The sequence below is a fragment of the Polypterus senegalus genome, chromosome 10 (genome assembly GCF_016835505.1).
Source record: "Polypterus senegalus isolate Bchr_013 chromosome 10, ASM1683550v1, whole genome shotgun sequence".
In the NCBI taxonomy this organism is placed as follows: domain Eukaryota; kingdom Metazoa; phylum Chordata; class Cladistia; order Polypteriformes; family Polypteridae; genus Polypterus; species Polypterus senegalus.
In genome coordinates, this window is record NC_053163.1 from 22,913,888 (window position 1) to 22,936,162 (window position 22,275).

The 22,275-nt window shown below is 37.8% G+C and overlaps 1 protein-coding gene across 3 annotated transcripts; it reads right to left on the bottom strand.

Moving 5' to 3' along the window:
• Positions 1–2,894: 2,894 nt before the first annotated feature.
• LOC120536202 (sp110 nuclear body protein-like) lies at positions 2,895–21,577 on the bottom strand. 3 transcript variants are annotated; one of them, XM_039764540.1, is made up of 9 exons: positions 21,395–21,577; positions 19,000–19,371; positions 17,928–17,978; positions 15,274–15,378; positions 13,090–13,218; positions 11,131–11,255; positions 8,053–8,115; positions 3,348–3,398; positions 2,895–3,111 (listed from the first exon to the last, which is right to left on the bottom strand). In XM_039764540.1, exons 2-9 carry the CDS (start codon positions 19,358–19,360, stop codon positions 3,085–3,087), a joined length of 912 nt encoding a protein of 303 aa, XP_039620474.1. In that variant the 5' UTR covers positions 19,361–19,371; positions 21,395–21,577; the 3' UTR covers positions 2,895–3,084. The 3 variants fall into 3 exon arrangements, with proteins under 3 accessions (XP_039620474.1, XP_039620473.1, XP_039620475.1); XM_039764539.1 differs by lacking the exon at positions 21,395–21,577 and adding an exon at positions 19,968–20,079; XM_039764541.1 differs by lacking the exons at positions 17,928–17,978; positions 21,395–21,577 and adding an exon at positions 19,968–20,079.
• Positions 21,578–22,275: the final 698 nt, after the last annotated feature.

Sequence of the window (22,275 nt, forward strand, 5' to 3'; positions counted from 1 at the left end):
TGACTGAAAGAACGATATTGCGAATACAAGCGGCTGAAAAGAGTTTCCTCTGCAGGGTGTCTGGGCTTTCCCTTAAAGATAGGGTGAGAAGCTCAGTCATCCGGGAGGGGCTCAGAGTAGAGCCGCTGCTCCTCCGCATCGAAAGGAGTCAGATGAGGTGGCTCGGGCATCTGATCAGGATGCCTCCCTGGTGAGGTGTTCCAGGCACATCCAACCAGGAGGAGGCCCCGGGGAAGACCCAGGACACGCTGGAGGGACTATGTCTCCCGGATGGCCTGGGAACGCCTCGGGATTCTCCTGGAAGAGCTAGAAGTGGCTGGGGAGTGGGGAGTCTGGGCATCTCTGCTCAAGCTGCTGCCCCCGCGACCCGACCTCGGAAAAGCGGAAAAGGATGGATGGATGGATGGACGTTCGTCTAGCTGATGCGCCTTCAGCAATGTTTGCTTTTAAGAACTGCCACTTACGATGACAAGAGGATCAAACCAGACTGTGTCGCACTGCCACTGCCACCACCACCCATTCCTGCTTGCAGGTGAGCCACCCCCACACAGCTGCCGGAGATGGCGAACAGACACTGATAGCAGCCACGACACATAGCAACAGACGTTTTATGTTGATTTATGTGTGAAACTGTTGTTTTGTGTGCTTTTCAGAGTTGTTTGGAAAAAATATTCAGCACTCAGAGTTAATTTATTCATCCTCCTCAACTCTGGCCTCCTTCACTTTCTCTTGCCCTGTGGAGCACTGCAGTGTAGCTGAAATGGTGTTGTGCTGATGACATCAAGTTCCAGGGGTGGCATGGTAAATTCAAAATATGACAGTAACATTAAATAAAAATGCAATCAAAAGTTAAAAGTGAAACAAACATTTTTTTATTGTGTCTTTGATTTATAGAGAACTAATAAGTCCAAAAGTAAAGTTTATTAACGCAAGAAAACATAAAATTACATCTATCAGATCATCTCAGTTTATTTCTTTAAGGCTTTTATCATTTATCTTTCTCAAATTAAATTAATATTTTTTCAGATATCCCCTAGTTTAGATGCTCCCAAACTTTTGAACCTATAACATACAGCCCTAAAACCTAACTAAACAGAAATAAAACAAAAAACCCTTAAGTGTCTAATTATCACAATAAAGCTGATCAAGAATGGATACCAATAATTCATTAATAAACAGTGCCTGCAAATTAACACTAGAATTACCAGAGCCTACGAAAAATCTTGTAGATCCAGCCCACCTTAAATCCTTCCGCACCTCTCCATCAGAGTCTTTTGTCCTGTAAATGTGCCGATTAAGACAAGCAGCAAGCAGCCTGCTATTCCATCCCCCACCGCCGCAGAACGTGCACAATGTTCTCCCAGCTCATGCCTTGATTGATTATCTGGGAGTGAAGTGCTGGAGTTTTAGAGTGGAAATAACAGATCGTTATTTGGAACACATGCATTTCATGTGTGTTCTGTTTCTACAATAATCTGTGTAAACACATTTTTAAAACAGAAACATTTTTCATATTTTAGTAGTAAATGACAAAATGTAGGCATAAACTATATAATGTATGAAGCCTGAAGTGCAAAGATCAAATAAACACTGTAACAAAAGGTTCAAGGAAAAGACAACATCTTCCGTGGCATAGCGATGAGATTTGCTGACTTGTAATCAAGAGTCCCCGGTTCGATCCTGACTGCCTCCTATGTTTGCCATTTTCAGTAGTGAGCTGCTCTTATTGTTAATATTATACAGTAAACACATACATTTGGTTTGAATCTGTAACAGACGGTGTACATTTATAGGACTTGTAAAAGTTACTGTTTTACTGGGGGACTCTTGATAACAAGTCAGCAAATCTTACCTCTACACTACGGAAGCTGTTGTCTTTTTCTTCAACCTTTTGTGAAAGTGTTTATTTGATCTTTGGACTTCAGGCTTCATACATTATATAGTTTATGCCTACATTTTGTCATTTACTACTAAAATATAAAAAACGTTTCTGTTTTAACAATGTGTTTACACAAATTATTGTAGAAACGGAACACACATGAAATGCATGTGTCCCAAATAACGATCTATTATTTCCACTCTAAAACTCCAGCACTTCACTCCCAAATAATAAATCAAGGCATGAGCTGGGAGAAGTTTGTGCACATTCTAAGTCGGTAGGGGGATGGAATAGTAGGCTGCTTGCCTTTATCGGCACATTTATAGGACAAAAGACACTGGCAGAGAGGTGCGAATGGATTTAAGCTGGGCCGGATCTGCACGTTTTTTCGTAGGCTCTGGTAATTCTAGTGTTAAATAAAGACAATTAATTGACTAAACCTGAAAGCAAAAGTGATATAACTAGAAAGGAGGAGGAAGAGGTTGGGGAGCATGCACTGATCAAAGGGTGTTGCCACACCCACCACATGACGAACCACACAGATTGGAATCCGAGTGCAGCCGAGCAGCGGGTGACACCTCAGCACCACACTGAACTGAGTGAGGTTTTCTACAGTAGCTGGAGTGCTAATCCTGCCACCAACCCCCCAAGTTTTTCCTGTAAATTGGTGGACCTGTTTGCAGGACTGGATATCAGATTAACGTCATACCCAGGATGGAACAACTGCAAGTTAAGGGCCTTGCTGAAGGGTGCAACTTCTGGTGTTTATGGGACTGAAACTGGCAACCTTCTGATTACAGGCAAAAGATCCCTAGCCTCAGAGTAACTAGAAAAAAGGCAAATATTTGCTATCAAATTAAAAATACAAGAATTGAAAGCAACCAAAATGGCACAAGCTAAGAAAGAGAAAAAGAGGGAGCTCCAACCCTAAATCAATAGTCAACACACTAAATCAAAATCTGTTTTAGAAAAAACAAAAATACTGAACCTTCAGAAAAGCCCAAAAAGCCTCATATCTAAAAACCAAATTAATATCCAAATCTGAAAAATAAATGCCCTATAAATTTTATTACTCCTATACAACAAAACATAACCCTGCATGTAAGAGGAAAGTTGCTGCTAGGAATGGTATCGGCAGCTAACGCTCAGTAAAGATTGCAGTCGATAAATTACAAAATGAGAAGTTTTTTCCATCCACATAAACTTCATGGCTGAAATAAATGTTGATATTGCTGAAACAGAAGACAAAGACTCTATTAGGAAAGGAAGACATGCTTTAGTTTGTCTGACAAAGGAATGAATTCATAAAATTATTAAGACTTGATGTGCTCATCAGACTCTGAGTGATAGAATCTGGACTGGGAAATACTGAGTCTACCCATCAAAAATGAACACATTTCACAAAGGTCTTGCAGCTTTAAAATAAATGAATACAGAAAAAAGGAGATGAAATTGTTAAAACTCTTACCTCAATGAATGATTCGCGTATTTTCTGTTTTGGAAGTTTCTGTTTTCTTTGCTGATAAGAAATAAAATTGTATAAGATTTGCCTTATCAGTTGCTTTATTTAACAATGAAACCATACAGCAACATTCAAATGCAGATGTCGGGTATATTTCTGAGCTCTGGTTCCGGCTGCTTATCTTATTTATTGAATGCCCCTGTCATGCTGAATGAGAAGACCTCCTGTGCAGGTGTCATGTGATGCTGAAGAGCACACACCCCCACCCCCATGGCATTTTGTTTCCAGTACATGTAAAGGCTTTTCAGTTCTGACCTAGTGTTTATGGAGCTCTTGTCTCTGTTAGGATCTGTTAAGTGATATTATTATTAAATTTACCCAACCTCCATTTGAACAAAAATATTATCTTTATTTAATTGCAAGCAATTTTAACATTATTACATGAGCATTGTAGTATCCAACATTATAAACAATTTTTAAACAATTAGAAGGGCAGGTAAAATACCATGAATAACATCTAATAAGTAACAAAATTAACCTAACTGTTCTTTAATTTGCATGTTTATAGTAGCGCAGCTGGTGTTGTGTAGTTTTGATGGTCTTTTGATGACGTGATTATTCAGTCCTTGAGTGTTGCCAGGGCAGTACGGTGGCGCAGTGGTAGCGCTGCTTCCTCAGTTTGGAGACCCGGGTTCGCTTCCCGGGTCCTCCCTGCGTGGAGTTTGCATGTTCTCCTGTGTCTGCGTGGGTTTCCTCCCACAGTCCAAAGACATACAGGTTTGGTGCATTGGCGATTCAAAATTGTGCTGTGTGTGCCCTGCCCGGGGTTTGTTTCCTGCCTTGTGCCCTGGGATTGGCTCCAGCAGACCCCTGTGACAGGGTTAGATGATGGATGTACATTTGAGTATAAATATAGAGAGATCGTTTATATATGTAAGCTTGTAATACAGTAAAACCTTGGATTGTGACTAACTTGGTCTGCGAATGTTTTGCAAGACGAGCTAAAATTCTTAATAAATTTTAACTTGATAGACGAGTAAGGTCTTGCAATACGAGTAGTACATATACGCTTTGTCTATCGAGTGTCACGTGATCACAACTGAGCTGATGGTTCTTCTTTTGCTCCCTCTGTTGGATAGTGGGTAATCATCTCCCATTCTCGGTCTCAGTCGGTGTGCCTCACTCATATAGTCAACATCCATACGAACATCTACTGTTTACTATAGCATGGTGACCACGTGTGTGTGTTGTAACGTGCGAGTCCCTGTCTTGCATCCCAAAACACAAAGCTGAGTCTCAGTACTTTAGCAACACCAGCTTTATTCATCATGAAACAGGAGCAGCACGGTTATTTATTGTAGCGGGATCTGCCACTCTCCTATACACAGATAAAGCAGTCAGGCAGGGTCATGGCCAAGTTAGTGGCCAAGTAATACCGTGCACTTCACATTTATAATGTTCCTTGTATCACCCATCAACAGCAGGCGCTTATAGCATGTCCGCGATCTTTTCGGATTCACTTTTATGGTGAACTGCTACAGCGCTGAGAGCCTGCGGTTGTTCTGGGACGCTCTTCCACGTGTCGTCCCATTGGGTGAAATCCCAAAATAGTTACCTTACAATGCGTAAATCATTTTTTTATTTTGTGTTCAAGTGTATTGACTATTCAGGCAAAAGCAATTGTTATTGGATGGGTTCTTTGTTAAAGTCATAAAAAAAGAAGATGATTCCAGTGAGCCAACAGATAGAAGTGATTCTGTTAGTTAGTATGAAAATCGTTCTACAATAACCTCATTCTCGTGTCCCTCACACCAGCCATAATTCTTTTCAAAGGTAAAGTGCAGGATAATTTGTTTTATATATTTTTACTTGATATTTTGTATTAATTATTTTTATATGAATAGTTTTGGGTTGTGGAACGAATCATCCGAGTTTCCATTATTTCTTATGAGGAAATTCGCTTTGGATTACAAGCACGTTTCCAGAATGAATGATGCTTGCAAACCAAGGCACCACTGTATATGTTTTATAAACTTTGTTGGGATTTTTGAATATTTTTATTTTCTCCTTTGTATTACACTTTTTAGACTTAGAGGTATTAACAAGATCCTAATTTAATGAATGTGTGGGATTTCCGGGTACACCAGAGCCTGTTTTCAATTCTGCGCCCTTCAAATAGGGGAGAGGTGCATTAATCAGACTTGGAGATGCTTGGCCTTAGAAGTGCTTTAAAAACTTTTACGTTTGGTAAGGTTTTATTGTGTATATCCCTTCTTCAGAGTACGTTTTCATATGTTTTAATGAGATGTGAAATTGATGTGTCTTTAGGTATTTAGTTGTCTTGCCCTGATGAAGAGATGAGTCCTGAAACGCATCGGCCCGATGGACTACAATGTGAATATTTGCAGACAGAAAGTTGTTTCTTGGACATTTTTGGGTATCTTGACCCTCTGAATTTTGTTGCTTATAAGATATTATTCATGTTCATTTACCTACCCTTCTTATTGTTTAAAAATTGCTAAAAATGTTAGAAGCCTTTGTGCTCAGTTTATAATGTTGGAAGCCGCAGTGCTCATGTAATAAAATTAAGCATTTTTTTGTATTTAAGAAAAGAGAATATCTTTGTGAAATTGAGGTTGGGTAAATTTAACAATAATATTTTTTTAGAAATAACCTAGTTGTTCTTTTGATTAATTATGTTAGGATCTGGCTATGACTGACTTTTTTTTATCATTGCTGAATTTGAAGCCATTTAACATAAACTGCACGGATATGCAGCTGTTGCACTGTACACTTTTGGAGAACCTGATACTAAACCAATTATAGACTACCTGACTATGGATAAGGGTGTAGTATTTTGTATTGCAGCTGCCTTGCTACTATCAGAAGTTATGTTTTATTATTTTCTTAATAAATACCAAGATTTCAGATAACAGCAGTCAATGCTTAGCAGTAAAGACACAATATACAGTATCTGTTGACCAACGGATAAATTGTTAAAATGTAGAGAAAAGTCAAGCAAAATGACACCTTTTATTGGCTAGATAGATAGATAGATAGATACTTTATTAATCCCAAGGGGAAATTCACATAATCCAGCAGCAGTATACTGATACAAAGAAACAATATTAAATTAAATAGTAATAAAAATGAAAAAAAATTTAAATAAAATTAATGTTCGCATTTACTCCCCCGGGTGGAATTGAAGAGTTGCATAGTGTGGGGGAGGAACGATCTCCTCAGTCTGTCAGTGGAGCAGGATGGTGACAAAAGTCTGTCACTGAAGCTACTCCTCTGTCTGGAGATGACACTGTTAAGTGGATGCAGTGGATTATTCAAGATTGACAGGAGTTTGCTTAGTGCCCGTCGCTCTGCCACAGATGTTAAACTGTCCAACTTTAATCCTAAAGTTGGAATTTAGGATAACTAAAAAGATTCCAATATGCAACCTTTCAAGGCAACTCAGGCCCCTTCTTCAGGCAAAATGTAATACAGAAATTGGAATTCCCTGTGTTTACATAGACACTAGGACAGATACAGCACTGGAAAACCTATAAGTGGGACATCTTAAATGTAAGAAATTAATAGAACTCTTCAGGCTAAGATTCATTTATAGCAAGAGAGAAGAACAATGTCTAGTCAAGATCTTTGGATAAGAGAACTGTCCATCAAAGTCTTTTGAAGTTTCTGATGAGTTTTTTCATACAATGTGGATCTGTAGTCAGGTTGTCTGGGTCAGTCTGAGAGATGCAAACAATCCTCATACCTGGTCATAAAACTCTTGTCTCTATTCAAACCAGGATCTGCAGGAAAATGATCTCACTGCCGACTAGAACATCATGTAAAGGGATCATTTTCCTGCAGATCATCTAATGTGGTCTACCTCATTTTCTGCATGAGATGTCCTGACATTGCACTCAATGTGGGAGAAACTGGACAAACACTCCGCCAGAGAATGAATTTACACAGGTTCCACATTAAACATGGCAACCCAGATGTTCTTATAGCGGTCCACTTCAACAGCCATGGACACTGAAAGAGGGACATTAAAGTCACAGTGCTTATGGGAAACTTCAGAACACAGCAAGAGAGAAAAGAATGGAAAGTCAAATTCATGCTAAAATTTAGCACATTACAACATGGTTTGAATAGAGACAAGAGTTTTATGGCCAGATATGAGGATTGTTTGCATCTCACAGACTCTCACAGATAACCTGACTACAGATCCACATTGTATGGAAAAACTCATTAGAAACTTCAAAAGACTTTGTTGGACAGTTATCTTATCCAAAGATCTTGACCATACATTGTTCTCCTCTCTTGCTAAATGAATATTAGCCTGAAGAATTCTATTAATTTTTTACATTTGAGATGTCTCACTTAAAGATTTACCAATGTTATTTCTTGTCCTAGTGTCTATATAAACACAGGGAACTCCAGTTTCTGTATTACATCTTGCCTGAAGAAGGCGCCTGAGTGGCCCCGAAAGCTTGCATATTGTAATATTTTTAGTTGGCCAATAAAAGGGGTCATTTTGCTTGCCTTCTCACTACATTCATAATGGCTAACACGGTACAACACCCTAGTACTACAAAGTTAAAATTAATTTTAGACTCCAAAGTGTTTTCAAAATGCCTAGTAAATGTCTCATGTTTTTATCATTGTGACTTACATCAATATAAAAGATATTTATCCCAATGACCAGCCTTACCTTAAGCAAGTCATGGAGATTTATCCTGCAGTGTTTGACCAGCTCATCAGATATACCTAAATCCTGCAGAAAGAAATGAATGATGACACAAATTAATTAAGTGTCTAAAACAGGGATGGGCAAAGACGTTCCTGGATGGCCACAATGGTTGCAGGTTTTTATTCCAACCCAATTGCTTAATAAGAAGCACTTATTGCTCAAGTAACACGTCTGCTTCACTTTGGTTGTCTTGCTCGTTAAGATTTTGAACCCTTACTACTTATTTTAGTCTTGAAGAGCTGTAATCTCGGTTTTTAATTAGACCTTATTAACAATAAGATGCAAATTACAAAGGAAAGCTGTAGTCCTCCATTTAGCTTGCTTCCATTTACACCCTTGTGTGTTTATCATGCACTATTGGCTTTAATTACATATTTGGAAGGAAAGTGAAGAGAAAAAAGTGAAGGACTGAGAATTACTCCTCCATTTTATCGTTTGGATGATATCCTTAGAAAGGGGAAGAAAAAATCTAGGATACGAGAATGACCTGACATAGCAGAGTTAAAGCACCAACAAGCCATGGAATTTAAATATTGACAAGAATTGTTTTCTAATTAAGCAACCGGGTTAGAACAGAAACCTGCAGCCACAGCGGCCCTCCAGGACTGACTTTGCCCACCCCTGGTCTAAAACATTTATGCATGCACAGTACTACACTTAGCCCTCAAAGCTAGTAAGCAGAAGCTATAATTTAGCTACTTATCCTTACATCCCTCCTCGGGTGTTCACCAAAGTTAACAGCCATTATTACGGCTATTATTTTATTATATAGCAGGATTTGACCACAGCTGGATGTGAAGGACCTTCACCTCCAGTTGCATTCTCTTGAAATTCTTCTCTTTGCATTGCACACTTGCACTGTCAGGCTCCCATTTCAATCAAATCTATAGCTTTTCACTTTTAACAGTGATGTGTGGAAGATAACAAGAAGAATGTTGTTAAGAAATAACTGTGATACGTTTAAGATTATCTGTATTATTGGAGTTGTCTGAAGGATCTTCTACAGTTCCATGGAAATGTTTGGACACTGTTGAGATTTGAAATTTAAAAATAGAAATGGCAATTTTAATAGCAAACAAACTGAAACAATGGCATTTTTATTAAAATGTTAATGTGCAGTTGTGGTTTATTTGATCAACAAAAAAAAAAGTAAAAAAATAAATGTGGCATTTGCAAAAGTTTGTAAGGTCTCAGAACCTGTAAGGTTGTTAATATCCTGCAGGTAGCTGACGTATTTCATGTGCAGGAGCCCAAAATCTCAGTACTGGAAGTCAATGATAGTCTTTCAATGAACTGTAAAGTTTCTTAATTTAATTATCAATAAGCTTAGCTTAGTTTTTCGTGAGTCACAGGTTTAAAGTAGCATTTGAAATATGTTCATCTCGGCAATAAGCATTCTGAGAATTCTGAGGGCTTTCGTTGCTTCACAATATATGTTCACCAGGGCATTAGAACTATCTTTGTCTGTACCAAAGAATTCCATGTGCTCACAGCAGATGCCAAGTGAGGGGATGAGGCACTAACTCTGTTGTGTGGTAAATCATTTTTATTACTACTAGTGAATTGCAATAATTTGAAGGAGACCAACATTTGGATAACATGATATCAGGAATTACAGAAATATTTCACCCAAACGTGATCATTTTTTATTTGAAACTTACCCTGTGTTGTATGTAGTAATGTCAGAGAAAAAATTTTAATTGCATGTTTTTTTAATGAGGAACGGAGAAAACAAACTTTTTTGACACAATAGGCTTTAATGGGGACTGAACAAAGAGCAGACGAGATCAAAAGGTTCTTAAAAAAATCTCCATTGTCAGACAATGTCTATGTCAGATGTCCAGTCACATGCTCCCAATGTCCCAAACACATGTATTTTTGTTGAATATATTGTTAAATTGATCGTAGATCCTCTTGTGAATAGATGGGGCAGCACCCTTAAATGAGAACGACCTTTTTAATTGAAGACCCACCTTCCTAGCACTCACAAAAAATAACCTCTTAGCTCTCTGCACGATAGCTCCACAGGTGATTGTACAAACATTACAAGGCTGTCGTATTAAACAGTTAGAAAAGTGATGAAACAAATACATGCTGTTTATTTTGCTCCATACCTTTCAGCACAAAAAACTGTGCCTATGGCTACTAGGAAGGACAAACTCATTAATCTAATAAGGATGATCTTAAGGATTCTTTCATTAGCTCTTTGCCTTCACTGTTTTAAAAAGAGTTCAGGAAGACACTTCTCCTTATCTTCTTATATAATACGCTACCGTGGTTGTTCGTTTGTCTGTCCAGGATTTTAAATCACCTGTAGCTTGCAAACCGTTTGAACTATTGACCTAAAATTTGGTACACACATACTACGTGATCTCTACTGTCTGCTTTAGGGGTGATGATTGACCTCCAAGGATATTCCTCTTTTTCTTTTTATTTAACTTTATTGTAGAATCAACTCTCGGCAGCGGCCAATAGAGAGGCGCATGCTTTCAGGCAACGTTCTCATTCCTACCACCTTCACCGTCACTTCCCCTACCTCTTCATATCTCAAATCATTCTTGAGGCAGATTGAAGACTTAAGTTCCAGCGTAAGTGAAAAATTAAAGAAAATGTACTAAGTAATTGAACACAAACATTGACTTAATCAGTTTTAACACGAAAAGATGCCAACGAAAGAAAAGAAGAAGCAGGCCGTTAGGGTGAAGAAAAGAAGAGCTGCTCAGGAAACAGCAAGCACATCAACCTCTGAGCAAACGAATGCTAAACGTACAGAGAAAGAGTCTGAAAACTATAAGTCAAGTGTATTCACTAAACGTTATCGTGCAGTACTGCCATTACTGGTTCTTCAGATTTTCAAACAAGATATTGTACCATCATTATAGAAGTCAGCCCCTACCCCTGTCTTCTTTTACAGCCCCGTTGGTAGCTTGCTAGGTTTTTGAGGACGTCCTCCATGAACCACCAAACTGGAGTGCAATCTGCGTTCCAAGTACGCCAATGAATGTAATTAACAGTGGTGAGTTTGCTACCATGACTTACTTTCTTAAGATCTTCCAAATCAACATAAATGCTTTTCTTCCAGTTTTTTGACTTTACATTTCCTGAAAAATGTTCAAATTCACCAGGAAAGAGCCACATATCACAAAATGATATAGAGGGGGAACCTAGAAAGAGAAACAGTGGTGTTAAATCTTTATGAACACTAAACTTTCCCCATAATCACATCAGTTTATTTTTTTTAACGTGAAAATACATCTTCAAGGTTTTAATGTATTTTAAATGTCAAATGTATCAAATAACCATATGACACAACCATCATTGGTCTCATCAGGAATGGTGACGAGTCTGCATACAGACGGGAGGTTGAGCAGCTGGCCCTTTGGTGTAGTCAGAACAATCTGGAGTTGAATACTCTCAAAACAGTGGAGATGACAGGAGGCTTTAGGAAGAGGTCTACAATAGTATCTCCCCTCTCTGTACTTTATAATGCTGTGACAGTTGTGGAAACATTTACGTTTTTGGGATCCATAATCTCCTGAAACTTGAAATGGGAGACCAATGTAGGGTCCATCATAAAAAAAGCACACTGGTGAATGTACTTCCTGTGACAGCTGAGGAAGTTCAACCTTCTACAGGAGCTGCTGATTTAGCTTTAAACAACAGTCATTTCTTTGTTCTCAGCTCATCCATAACAGTGTGGTTCGGATCAGTGACTAAACATGACAAAAACAGGCTACAATGAATAGTCAGGACTGCCAAAAATATTATTGCTGCCAGTCTGCCCATTTTACAGGACCTATATTATTCCAGAGTCATGAAACGGGAAAGGAAAATCATCACTGACTCCTCACATCCAGGTCACAACTTTCTTGAGCTTATTCCATCGACCAGGCGTTATAGAGTAATATACGCCAAAACAAACAGATATAAGTTATAAGAACAGTTTTTTTTTTCCCATAGGCCATCATGCCCACAAATGGTTGATTTTGCTTAATTTGGATAGGCAGACCCTCCACCCCTAGGCCTCCCAGGGTCTTGCAATACTGTTTACATATTGTTAATACTTGTTGTGTTTATTTCAGCATTTCTTGCACTGAGGTGCATTCTGTACTTTGTACATACATATATATATATATATATATATATATATATATATATACATATATATATACATACATATATATATATATATACATATATGTATATATATGTGTATGTATATATATATATATATATGTGTATGTATATATATATATATATATGTGTATATATATATATATGTGTATATATATATATATATATATATATATATATATATATATATATATATATATTGTCACACACGTGAATAGGAGGCTGCTGATGGGCTTAAATAATAATGGTGACACATCTGCCCAGGGGGCGGCGGGGTACACTAACTCTCTTTCTAAGTCCCCTGCAGACCTTTCTTGGAAAATCCCACCAGGAACCACTGCCTCAACTCAGGACACGTCACTTCCGACCGCAGCCCTGAGGACGACATCACTTCCCCCAGACCTCCTATAAAGCCTCACCCCCTTCCTCTGAAAGTCAGTTCTGTTTTGGACTCAGCCTTGTAAACTACTCTGGTCCTACAATTCTTTACTTTTGCAGCCAGGAACATATTATACAGGTGGCTTCCCCAAACCTTTTCCATATCTGAAGTCTCATCTTGTTACAGTATACTATATATATATATATATATATATATATATATATATATATATATATTCATTCTCTCTCCTTGTTTATTTATTTTTTTCTCAGTTGTTTGTATGTTGATTATGCTAACTTATACTTGGAGAGTCATCAAATTCCTTGTATGTGTGCATACTTGGCAAATGTATCTGATTTCTAATTCTGATTCTGATTCTGATCCACAATTGAGAAAAGGATCAAAAACAATTACATCCCATTCTGAGCCCTTGCACTTCATTTAAGTTATAACTTATTTTATTTTCATTCTACTGGCTTGATTACCTGGTTTTGAGATTATACTTTTGTGAAAGACTCCTTTCTTTTTGTTACAGATAACAGGAAGTTTGTGTTTCCTCCAGAGTTTTTTAATTACTGCTGACGTAGAATCTTCCTTACAATTTATCATGTTACCTGGCAGAAAAAAAAACAAAACAATTCTCTTAGTTCTTTAAGTAACTATTAAAATCAAAGAGCATAAATGAACATTTCAACATTTTCTATACTTTGCATATGGAATCTGCCATTGAGGGTTAGTTGTGTGTGTGCCTCATTTTTGTGAATGTACTTTTGACACTCAAGATACTGGGAGCCTTGGGATTCAATGAATCAATGAATGAATCAATCTGCTTCTTATTTAACTGACAATCCCACATCTCCCTCTCTATACATAAAGTGATGTCTGTCCGCCTTGCGTAATGTCATACAACGTCCACAAGAGGGCAGGGCTGTCTGATGAACAAAGGCAAGTGGCCAGCGTAAGATATAAACCATGTGACATACAGTATGTCCAGGGGTCATGCCATTTGGTGTCCACAACAAGGCTGGAATGTCTGGTAAAGAAAGGCAACAAGAAGCACAAAAAAAGAGCGAGGTGGGATATATCTGGTGAACAGAGGTTTGCAAAGGCATGATGTAACTGAAGCGGACTAACTTACCATTGTACCATTTCATAAAATGGCATTTTGCTAAGGAAGTTTCTGATATTATAGGGTACTTTCTTGGTTGAACTGCTTAGTTTATCAGAACTGGGACTTTGCTATTACTGATTATGATCCCCGTTTAGGTATATTTTTATATTATTCCGACAAAGCTGACACGAGGATAGTCATCTGTATGTCTGTCTACCAGGTGGAGTGGTTGCCCACTTTTACACTCACAAGAACCACACAACACACTCCTTTCATCCTCTATTTCTCACTTCTAGTCACCTGACTCTGTACTCAATAAGCATTACTCCCCAAATTTTTGTTCAGCATACAAGTTAAGCAAATCATATAAATGATATACAACAGACATCTCAGAATATTCTGGAAATCTGCATTTCCTCTCTGACCTCTGCAAATGGTCCATAGCTTCCCAGAAATCAATCCTTACTCTTCAAGTTTCTCATGGGAAGGATTACCACCCACTCCTTGAAATCGATTTTTTGAGGTTGGGATGTTTATATGCAGTCATAATAAAAACAAATTCTCGCATATATGGGTACATCCTATACAGTTTCAGAAGTAGTCTGGTGACACTGAAGAAAGCTGTTTGGCTTGTATTTTGCTTATTTCACTGCCTCAGGAAGACCAGGGCTTTTTAAACTCTATTGTGCTAAACCATCTCCATGGCTTGTTTTTTATTGATACTCCAATTCTAACAAATTTATATGTAAACAAAGAGCCATCTGCCAAATATATAAAAATAACATGTAATGTTCAATATCCTGTCTCTCTATTATTAAATAAAAACTTGGGACAAGATGTGACATTCTAGGAAAGACACTTTAAAGTCCCGTGAGATCACATTAGCGCAAACAAATGGAAATTATTACTTGGTGAAATAACGCAGCAGCGAAAAGAGATCGAATATATTGTTTGGATTTAAACTTTAAATCAGAGACTTGTAGATCATCTAATTCGTGTTGCCATCAGGGAAAAGTAGTGTTTCTTCCCAATGAAGAGGCGTATCCGCGAGAATTAAAAGATGAGATTGTTGTTGTCCTCAGACAGTCTCACAAGGACTTTTAACATGAGATTCTTTCAAGTCACTCCCTGCTTACAACCATTTTCAAATAAGATCACAGGCATCTAACCGTGACATCTCAGTCGTGTAAAGGCCTTTATCAGACACACATCCTGTGCTCTCAGCTCTTATAAATACTTTCCAGATGACACTTCAACAACTAAGTGAAAAAGAAAGAGCAGCGTGTGCAGATCACGTGGGAGGGCAGCAGCAGCAGCAAGCCAGCAGCTGATCGAGCAAAGAGGAGGTAAAAAAAAACTGTATTTGTTTCCCATTGTATCATCATTTAAGAGGGGGTTTCAGAGGAGTGACCGTATCTCCTTGAGGTGCGTTCAGCCCCCTCTTCACAACATGATGCGAAGTGGCTGGCCGAGCTAGGGGTGGGCAGTTGGGTGGGAGAGCGTCAAATAAGTCAAAAAGATGAAATATTATTATGTAGAAAAAAATCCCTGCACTAACCTGATATTCTGATGATGAAACTTTTCCTGGTAGTCTGAGATGGCAGAGTTTGTCTTTCGTTGGTAGAAGTCACACCACCTGTTCCTTCATCATCAGTGTCACTGTCTGAAACAATTTAAAATAAATGTGCAGTGAGAAGATCTATTAAATCTTTATTTTATACAGCATCTTTTCATATTGAACAACATCTCAAAGTGCTTTACGAACTGACAACTGAACTGACAACATCAATGTTTAAAATGGTTTAATCACTGGTTTCATATACCAAATTACTCAGCATTCGTCTGGGTTCTCTCTGTAGTTACTGTGGTAAATGTATCTTCATTTCTTCCAACAGGCTTCAAAGACCTGCTATTCTCTAACACATCATATATTTCATAAATGACCTGGGAGTAAAAAATAAATATATTTCTCTTTTAAATTTTAGCCAATAGAAGGTTGAACAAAATCTCTGCAGCTGTTAGAAACAAGAAGGCACTCTTCAGCATTATCCACATGTTCTCAGGTTGTTGAGGAGTCCAACCCTTGAACCATAGATACTTTGGCAATAGGGCTAGGAGGTTCTTTTTGCAGGCAGTGTCCACAAATCTTGATTCTTCCTTTCTTTCTTTTGTCCAACTCATGTCAGAGGTAGTTGGTTGCAATATCAGTTGCTGCCTAATGAATTACGCAGCACCACAGAAGGTAATAAATGGATATAATCTCCCAGCTAGTGATGATGGTCCAACCCTTTTTATAAGGTAGGGCTTGAGAGTGTAATTAAACTAATTCTTCTGCTTATTATGTGGTTCTCTGAATTCATCTTAGCTGGCAGTAAAGGACATATCTTGGGGAGTTGGGGATTATGGTGCAATGGTCTGTCCAGTTGACTTAGTTCTGTAGGAGTCAAGTTTATTATAGTTAATGAAAACTGAGACTATTATTAAAAAAACATTTTCATAAATTGAAATAAAATAATTAATAAAACCGAAATGAAAAACTAAAACTAAACGAAACTATTAAAGTAGCTGGAAAGTCTAACTGAAATAAAATAATAATTTACTACAAATATTTTTAGTTTATGTTTTCTTGCTGTTTGTCTTTAACCCTTGTAAGTTTTAACTCTAAAACAGAAAGTCATCCACCACGAGCCATCCAGTGAACGGCAGATAGTGACGGAGGGCGGGTGTTCACACAGCATTTGCGGTGACAGAGCGAGTTGAATACGTAAAGCATGTGAAATAAAAAGCGATATATTGTGTGCTGTAGATATTTTGAATAAAAAACCCTCAAACCTTAAATTTCATTACAAATTGGCCCATTCTGGGCAATAAAAGGATAAGATAAAAAGTGCCAACAGTCAGCACAGATTTGTTCAGCACAAATGACATAGAAAATATTCAAAAAATTATAAAATTGTGTAAAATTGTTCAAATTCAGTATCTGGTTTTGATTATGCTTGTTTTTATTAGACAAAAACTAATCCAGATAGTAAACCATGTAGCGTAGTAGGGATCCACTAACATTAAATTCGTATCCAAACCATTAAGTGTACAGTTCTATCTGATTGTGACACAAAACTAAACTTCATAGTAGCTCTTTAACCAGACCATAATTACTAAAACTAAAACCGAAACTAAGAGATATAAAAATAAAATAGAAATGTCTTTGTGAAATAAAAACTACACTAAAACTAAAAATATGCGATGAAGGAAAACTAAAAGTAAACTGAATTTCCAGATAAGGTCAGAAAAAATATAGAAATAAAAACTAATATAAAAAGGCAAAACTACAATAACTTTGTTAGGAGTGTAGCTTTTCTTTACTAATCACACTGGAATTTGTGCAGAGATCATTCCAGTTGATAGAGAGAATCGTACAAACAGGACTCTTAAAAGTTTCAGCACAAATAGGGCACTCATTAAAAAAAGGGTTAGAATGAAAACCTGCAGCCACGGTGGTCCTCCAGGACCGGACTTGGCGACCCCTGATATGGTTAGTCAGCAGCAGGGCTGAGCTGATAACCAATACGATGTATGCCAATTCTTTGGCCGCTAGTCCAATATCTGTTGGCATAAATTTCAAACTAGCACAGGCCATGACTGTTAGTATTAGAACAAGACATTTATTCTGTATATTCTACGTAACAGCATAACAGAAGGTCACGTAAAACACGATATAAATAAAAGTAACAGCTGTAAAAGCAAATGTTGCAGTTGTTTAATATTGCTGTGCAGTCCACCTGTGCACATTTTATGTGCCACATTTAAACTTGGGGAACCACACAATTTGAAATTTAAAATTATTTTATTGTGTTTATAAGAATTACTTATGAATGCTTGGAAATCACTTAAGGTTTTTTTTTGTCTGGCATCTCCTGACTAACGAGTATGAGTAGTTTTGTAAGATGCTGAGTTTTTTTGGGGTTAACTTCTATTTTTGGTCCTCTAATACTGTATTTTGATATTTCAGAGATGGTGGATTGAAAGCTTTTGTTTAACCTAACACTGAAAACAAAAAGGAGGACATATCCGTATATTTAGGAAGGAGCGGATGACCTGTGTTATTGAATACACGTCATTTTTTTAATACATTGTTAGCTTTGCCATCTGAACTCAGAAAGACTGCATGAAGCTATAGAGCTCATGAGGAATTATGAAGCATCAGTTTTGTACCTATTATCTCCATTTTGTCATTTTCTGTGTTCTCTTCTGGAATATAATTACCTGCAAAATATAAAGACACATATTTAGCAAATTCATCAAACCACACATACAAAGTATGCAAGCAATTAGCCAGTAAGTAGCAAAGCATGCAGTTCAAATGATATGCGCTACAAAGCAAAAGCCCCTTACACAGCAAGTGACACCAAACTCAACCTAGAGAATAAATGGCTCAATGGATGTGGAAGTCCAACACCTGTTTATTACTTAAAATGTTAATGCCGTGAAAACTGAAAAGAGAAGACGACTGGAAAGACAATGATCTAAAGTCAACAATTGAGTTACAGTAAAAGATAAAATATTTATCTTCCATACATTCATTAATTTAATGCTGTTAACAACCACAACTGACGTGCTGAAGTCCTTTGGTTAATTTAACAACTATGGAGTAGAACAAGCTTTAAAAAACAATAAGGACTAATAGTTCAAATGTGAGGAGCATCCCAAAAACATAATGTGTGCACAGTAGGCTGTGTGTCAGTTATATATAACATTAAAATTACATGACACCAGCAAATTATGAGGACTAATATGTTGCTGAATGAGATACAGCTTTTGAACACTTGTTTCTTTGGTTTATTTTTTTGGATTTTCATACCCCAGCTTGTGCATTGAAAAAGTATTACTACGAACTTTGTTCATTTTGTTTCTTTCTTGTTGTGGAACTCGAAACAAAGAAGGATAATACAGGGTAAGCCTAAACAACTCAAATGATATACTAGTTTTCAGTTTAAGATTGGTTGACCCTGAATTTGTGTTATCAATCTGCACCATATTGAAATCTAAAGAGTTTACTTCTGTCATGAAGGTCATGTTCTGTACAATGAAGATTATTGTGTATTAAGTTGAGTTGTAATGAAGAGTTTGGTCAAAAACGCCTGTGGTGGGTATTGGCACCCCCTGTATAGAATAGTCCTCAGTGTGTTTGTGAGTATGTGTGTCTCTTACTGGGCTGGTCAATGATTTCATGTTGTGCAATATGAGGTGTGGATCAAGTCTGCTATCCCCATTTTGATAAACAAACCTGAAGCACTGGAACCTTCCACAGGTTTCGTGCTGACGCTGGGAACCTCTTCAGCTGTGACCTGTGGTCTTCTTTCACGCTGTAAGTGGTGTAGGACATTTAACATCTCTTTTTGCTCAGCTCTCATTTCTAAAAACTGTTGCTGACGCTGAAGTGTTTCCTCTTGCTGTTTCTTCTTTATTTCATCTATTCCAAGATTCAGTTGATGAAGCTGATGGGTTCCCTCTTGCTGGCTTTTATTCATTTCAGCCAGCAGGCTGTTGTTCCTTTCGGTCATTCCAAAAAACCTTTGATGAAACTGCTCGTCTCCCTCCTTCTTGCTCTTGGTCATTTCAACCAGTTGCAAGAGACATTTCTCCATTGTTGAATTTGCTGTTGCCAAACATAAAACTCAGAATTAAAGACATATTTTCAATCTACTCTCCTGTCTATAGAGTACACTAAGAGGATGGACCACTAAAAATACTTTAATGAACCACAAATATTAAAACTGAGAAATTCCATGCATGACTCTTTACACGAAACCTATTAATAATATCTTTCATCTCGTAGTAAACTAATTAAAATTTTAAAAGGATGAGTCATAAATTCCATAAAGGTTTTATTTCTAACATTGATGCATTGTCCGGTGTGCTACAATATATTGACAGTTTGTGTTACAAACAACTGGAAAAATTATGACATTCAAATGTGTTTTTTGTATATTAATCAATTCATTTCTTTTACTGAACAATTGTTCGTTACTTTCTTTATCTTTGTTCTTCAGAAGTAGATTTTTTTAAGTCAAAAACTCTGTGCAGTAATTATAGGAAATCATATTAAATATTACTAAGTTACACTTCTAAAGCACAAAATTAAGCATCCATAAAAATGAGGATTACATCATTAAAGCACAGAACAAAGAAGAACAAGAAAAGAAAAGAAGAAAAACGAGTCAAACGAAGAGTGTTTCTTTGGCAGCGACTTACATTTTGGCATTTTTAGATTGTGTATTTATGTAGCAAGCAGTCTTCAGCAATTACCAAATTTCTAACTTTGTTTTATTTATTGCTAAGGTTAAGCTACAAATCGAAGGCTAAAAGTTTAGGTTGATCCTCCTTCTCAGGATAAGATTGTCCATTTCCTGGTCAGCTTGTGAATGCATTTTATTAGGTAGAATTTGTTTTTCTGGAATGTTCTCTCAGGGTGTTGTTCAGCTTTTTCATCCAATCCAGAGTTGCCTTAATTTTAATAAACGCAATGAGTGACAAGTAGGAGTGATATAAATTGCTATTGGTTACAGCTTCTGTCGGGTACACAGGATCATCAGGCACCACACAAGTAGAATAAACCCTGAAATTCCTCTCAGTGATATTTTAGGATATGGGATTGTTTTAATTCCATTTTCTAACTCACTTAATTCATTTCTGGCTTGTATGGACATAGTTTTACTTTTTACAAAAAATGTATGTTATCAATAGTTTAACTGCTGGTCAAGTGTAACATAACTGTCTCCAACCAAGTTAATCGATCTTATGGTCATGGGAAGACAATGGGCACAAAGCAGGAACAAACAGAGGGTTTCACTCCATCTCTGGTTTCCACACATCACTAATTTGGAATTTCCTCTTAACTAAACACATATTTATGGGATGGGGTAGGAAAATGCAGAGCTGTCAAAGTCAAACCTCCTCAAATAAGAGGGAGATCTGCTTTAATCCATGAGAGAACCACCGAACCACACAGCTTGACCATTCAGGTGCTCCTCAGTTTGTCTAGTCATCAATATATAATTTATTCTCACAACTGTAAGATGAAACAGTGGACTCCATGTCTGGTCTGCTTTCTTCCTGGGCCTTCCTTTCCATATTGAAACGAGTCTCAAGACCATGCTTGACATTGGTTGACTGCTGCGTGAGTCTCCAGTCCATTAAAGTACATTTTAAATTTACTTTATTATTTCTGAGACCAAATTATACATGTAGACCAGGAATAGGTAGAAGGACTCCAGTAAATAAGAGTCGTATCCATTTAATTCAGTTCAGAGTCATGCTGCCCAGAGCATGGGTATAAGTCATAATGGGGTGTGTATAAAAAAAAATGGGACTGGTGAATTTGAAAAGAACTCTAAAACATTTTAACAGGGCAGAACCATGATTCAGTGGTTAGCAATCTGACCTAAACGTGATATGATACTTCTTGCGTAATGAAAACTTTCAGCCTATCATAGGGCATAGATAAAGCTGGAGCACCAGCTGCCCTGCCTTAGGGCCATCCAAACCCAGAAGGGTGTATCTGAAGTTAAGGATTTCTCCAGAAATGAAAATGAAACTATTGTATTAATTGATTGTAGGAAAGAACACAGGAACATAAGAAACTTGACACATGAGAGGAGACTATTCAGTCTATTTGTCACCTGTTTTGTTTAGCTAATAGATCCAGGTTTTTCTAAAAGGTTGTCAAGGTTTCTGCTCCTCAACTCCATGTCTCGATAGTCTGTTCCAAAGGCCCACAACTCTTTACATAAAGAAATGCTTCCTGGGTTCAGTCCTAGATGTACTTCCCCTTCATTTTCACTGATGTTCTTGAGACAATCCTACAAAGCTGTGAAGATGCTAAAGCAGAAGAAGTTACTGAATCTTTACTTTAAGGAATTTCACACATTGATGTAACATGAGTTACAAAGCCTTCTTTTAACAAATACACCAATTGCAGTGGCGTGCAGAGGGGAAGGCCGAGGAGGCGATGGCACCGAGCATCCATATTTGGTGGGGGGGGCATCCAGTCCAAAGAGTGTTGCTCTCTACGAGAGGCCTGTTTTCGAACATAATTTTAATTTAATATGAACAATTTTAAATTACTATAGCTAATTCCCAGTGAAGCACTATGACTGCTAGAACCCTGAGTCCCGCGCAGCAAAAAGAGAGTGTGGTGGACGGCTGGGGGCTAGTGCCCAACCAGGATGCTTGGACAGACTGGGAGAGCGATTATACCTCCCCTGGACCACGAGAGGGCAGCCGCCTTGGTCTGTATGGGGGCCATGGGAACCGAGCATGGAAGCTCAACCCATTTGGGGCCCGTGGCCACCACAGTGGGGCGCCCGAAGGATTGTTGCTCCCTGGATACCAGCACTCCTGCCACACCCGGAAGTGTGGTGGAAGGAATTCCAGGGACACCCAGAGTGCTTCTGGGTCCTCATGTGGCACTTCTGCAACAACAGGAAGTGCCGCCAGAAGGTCGTCAGAGCACCTGCAGCACATCTGGAAGATTATAAAAGAGGCCGCCTCCCTCGAGCAA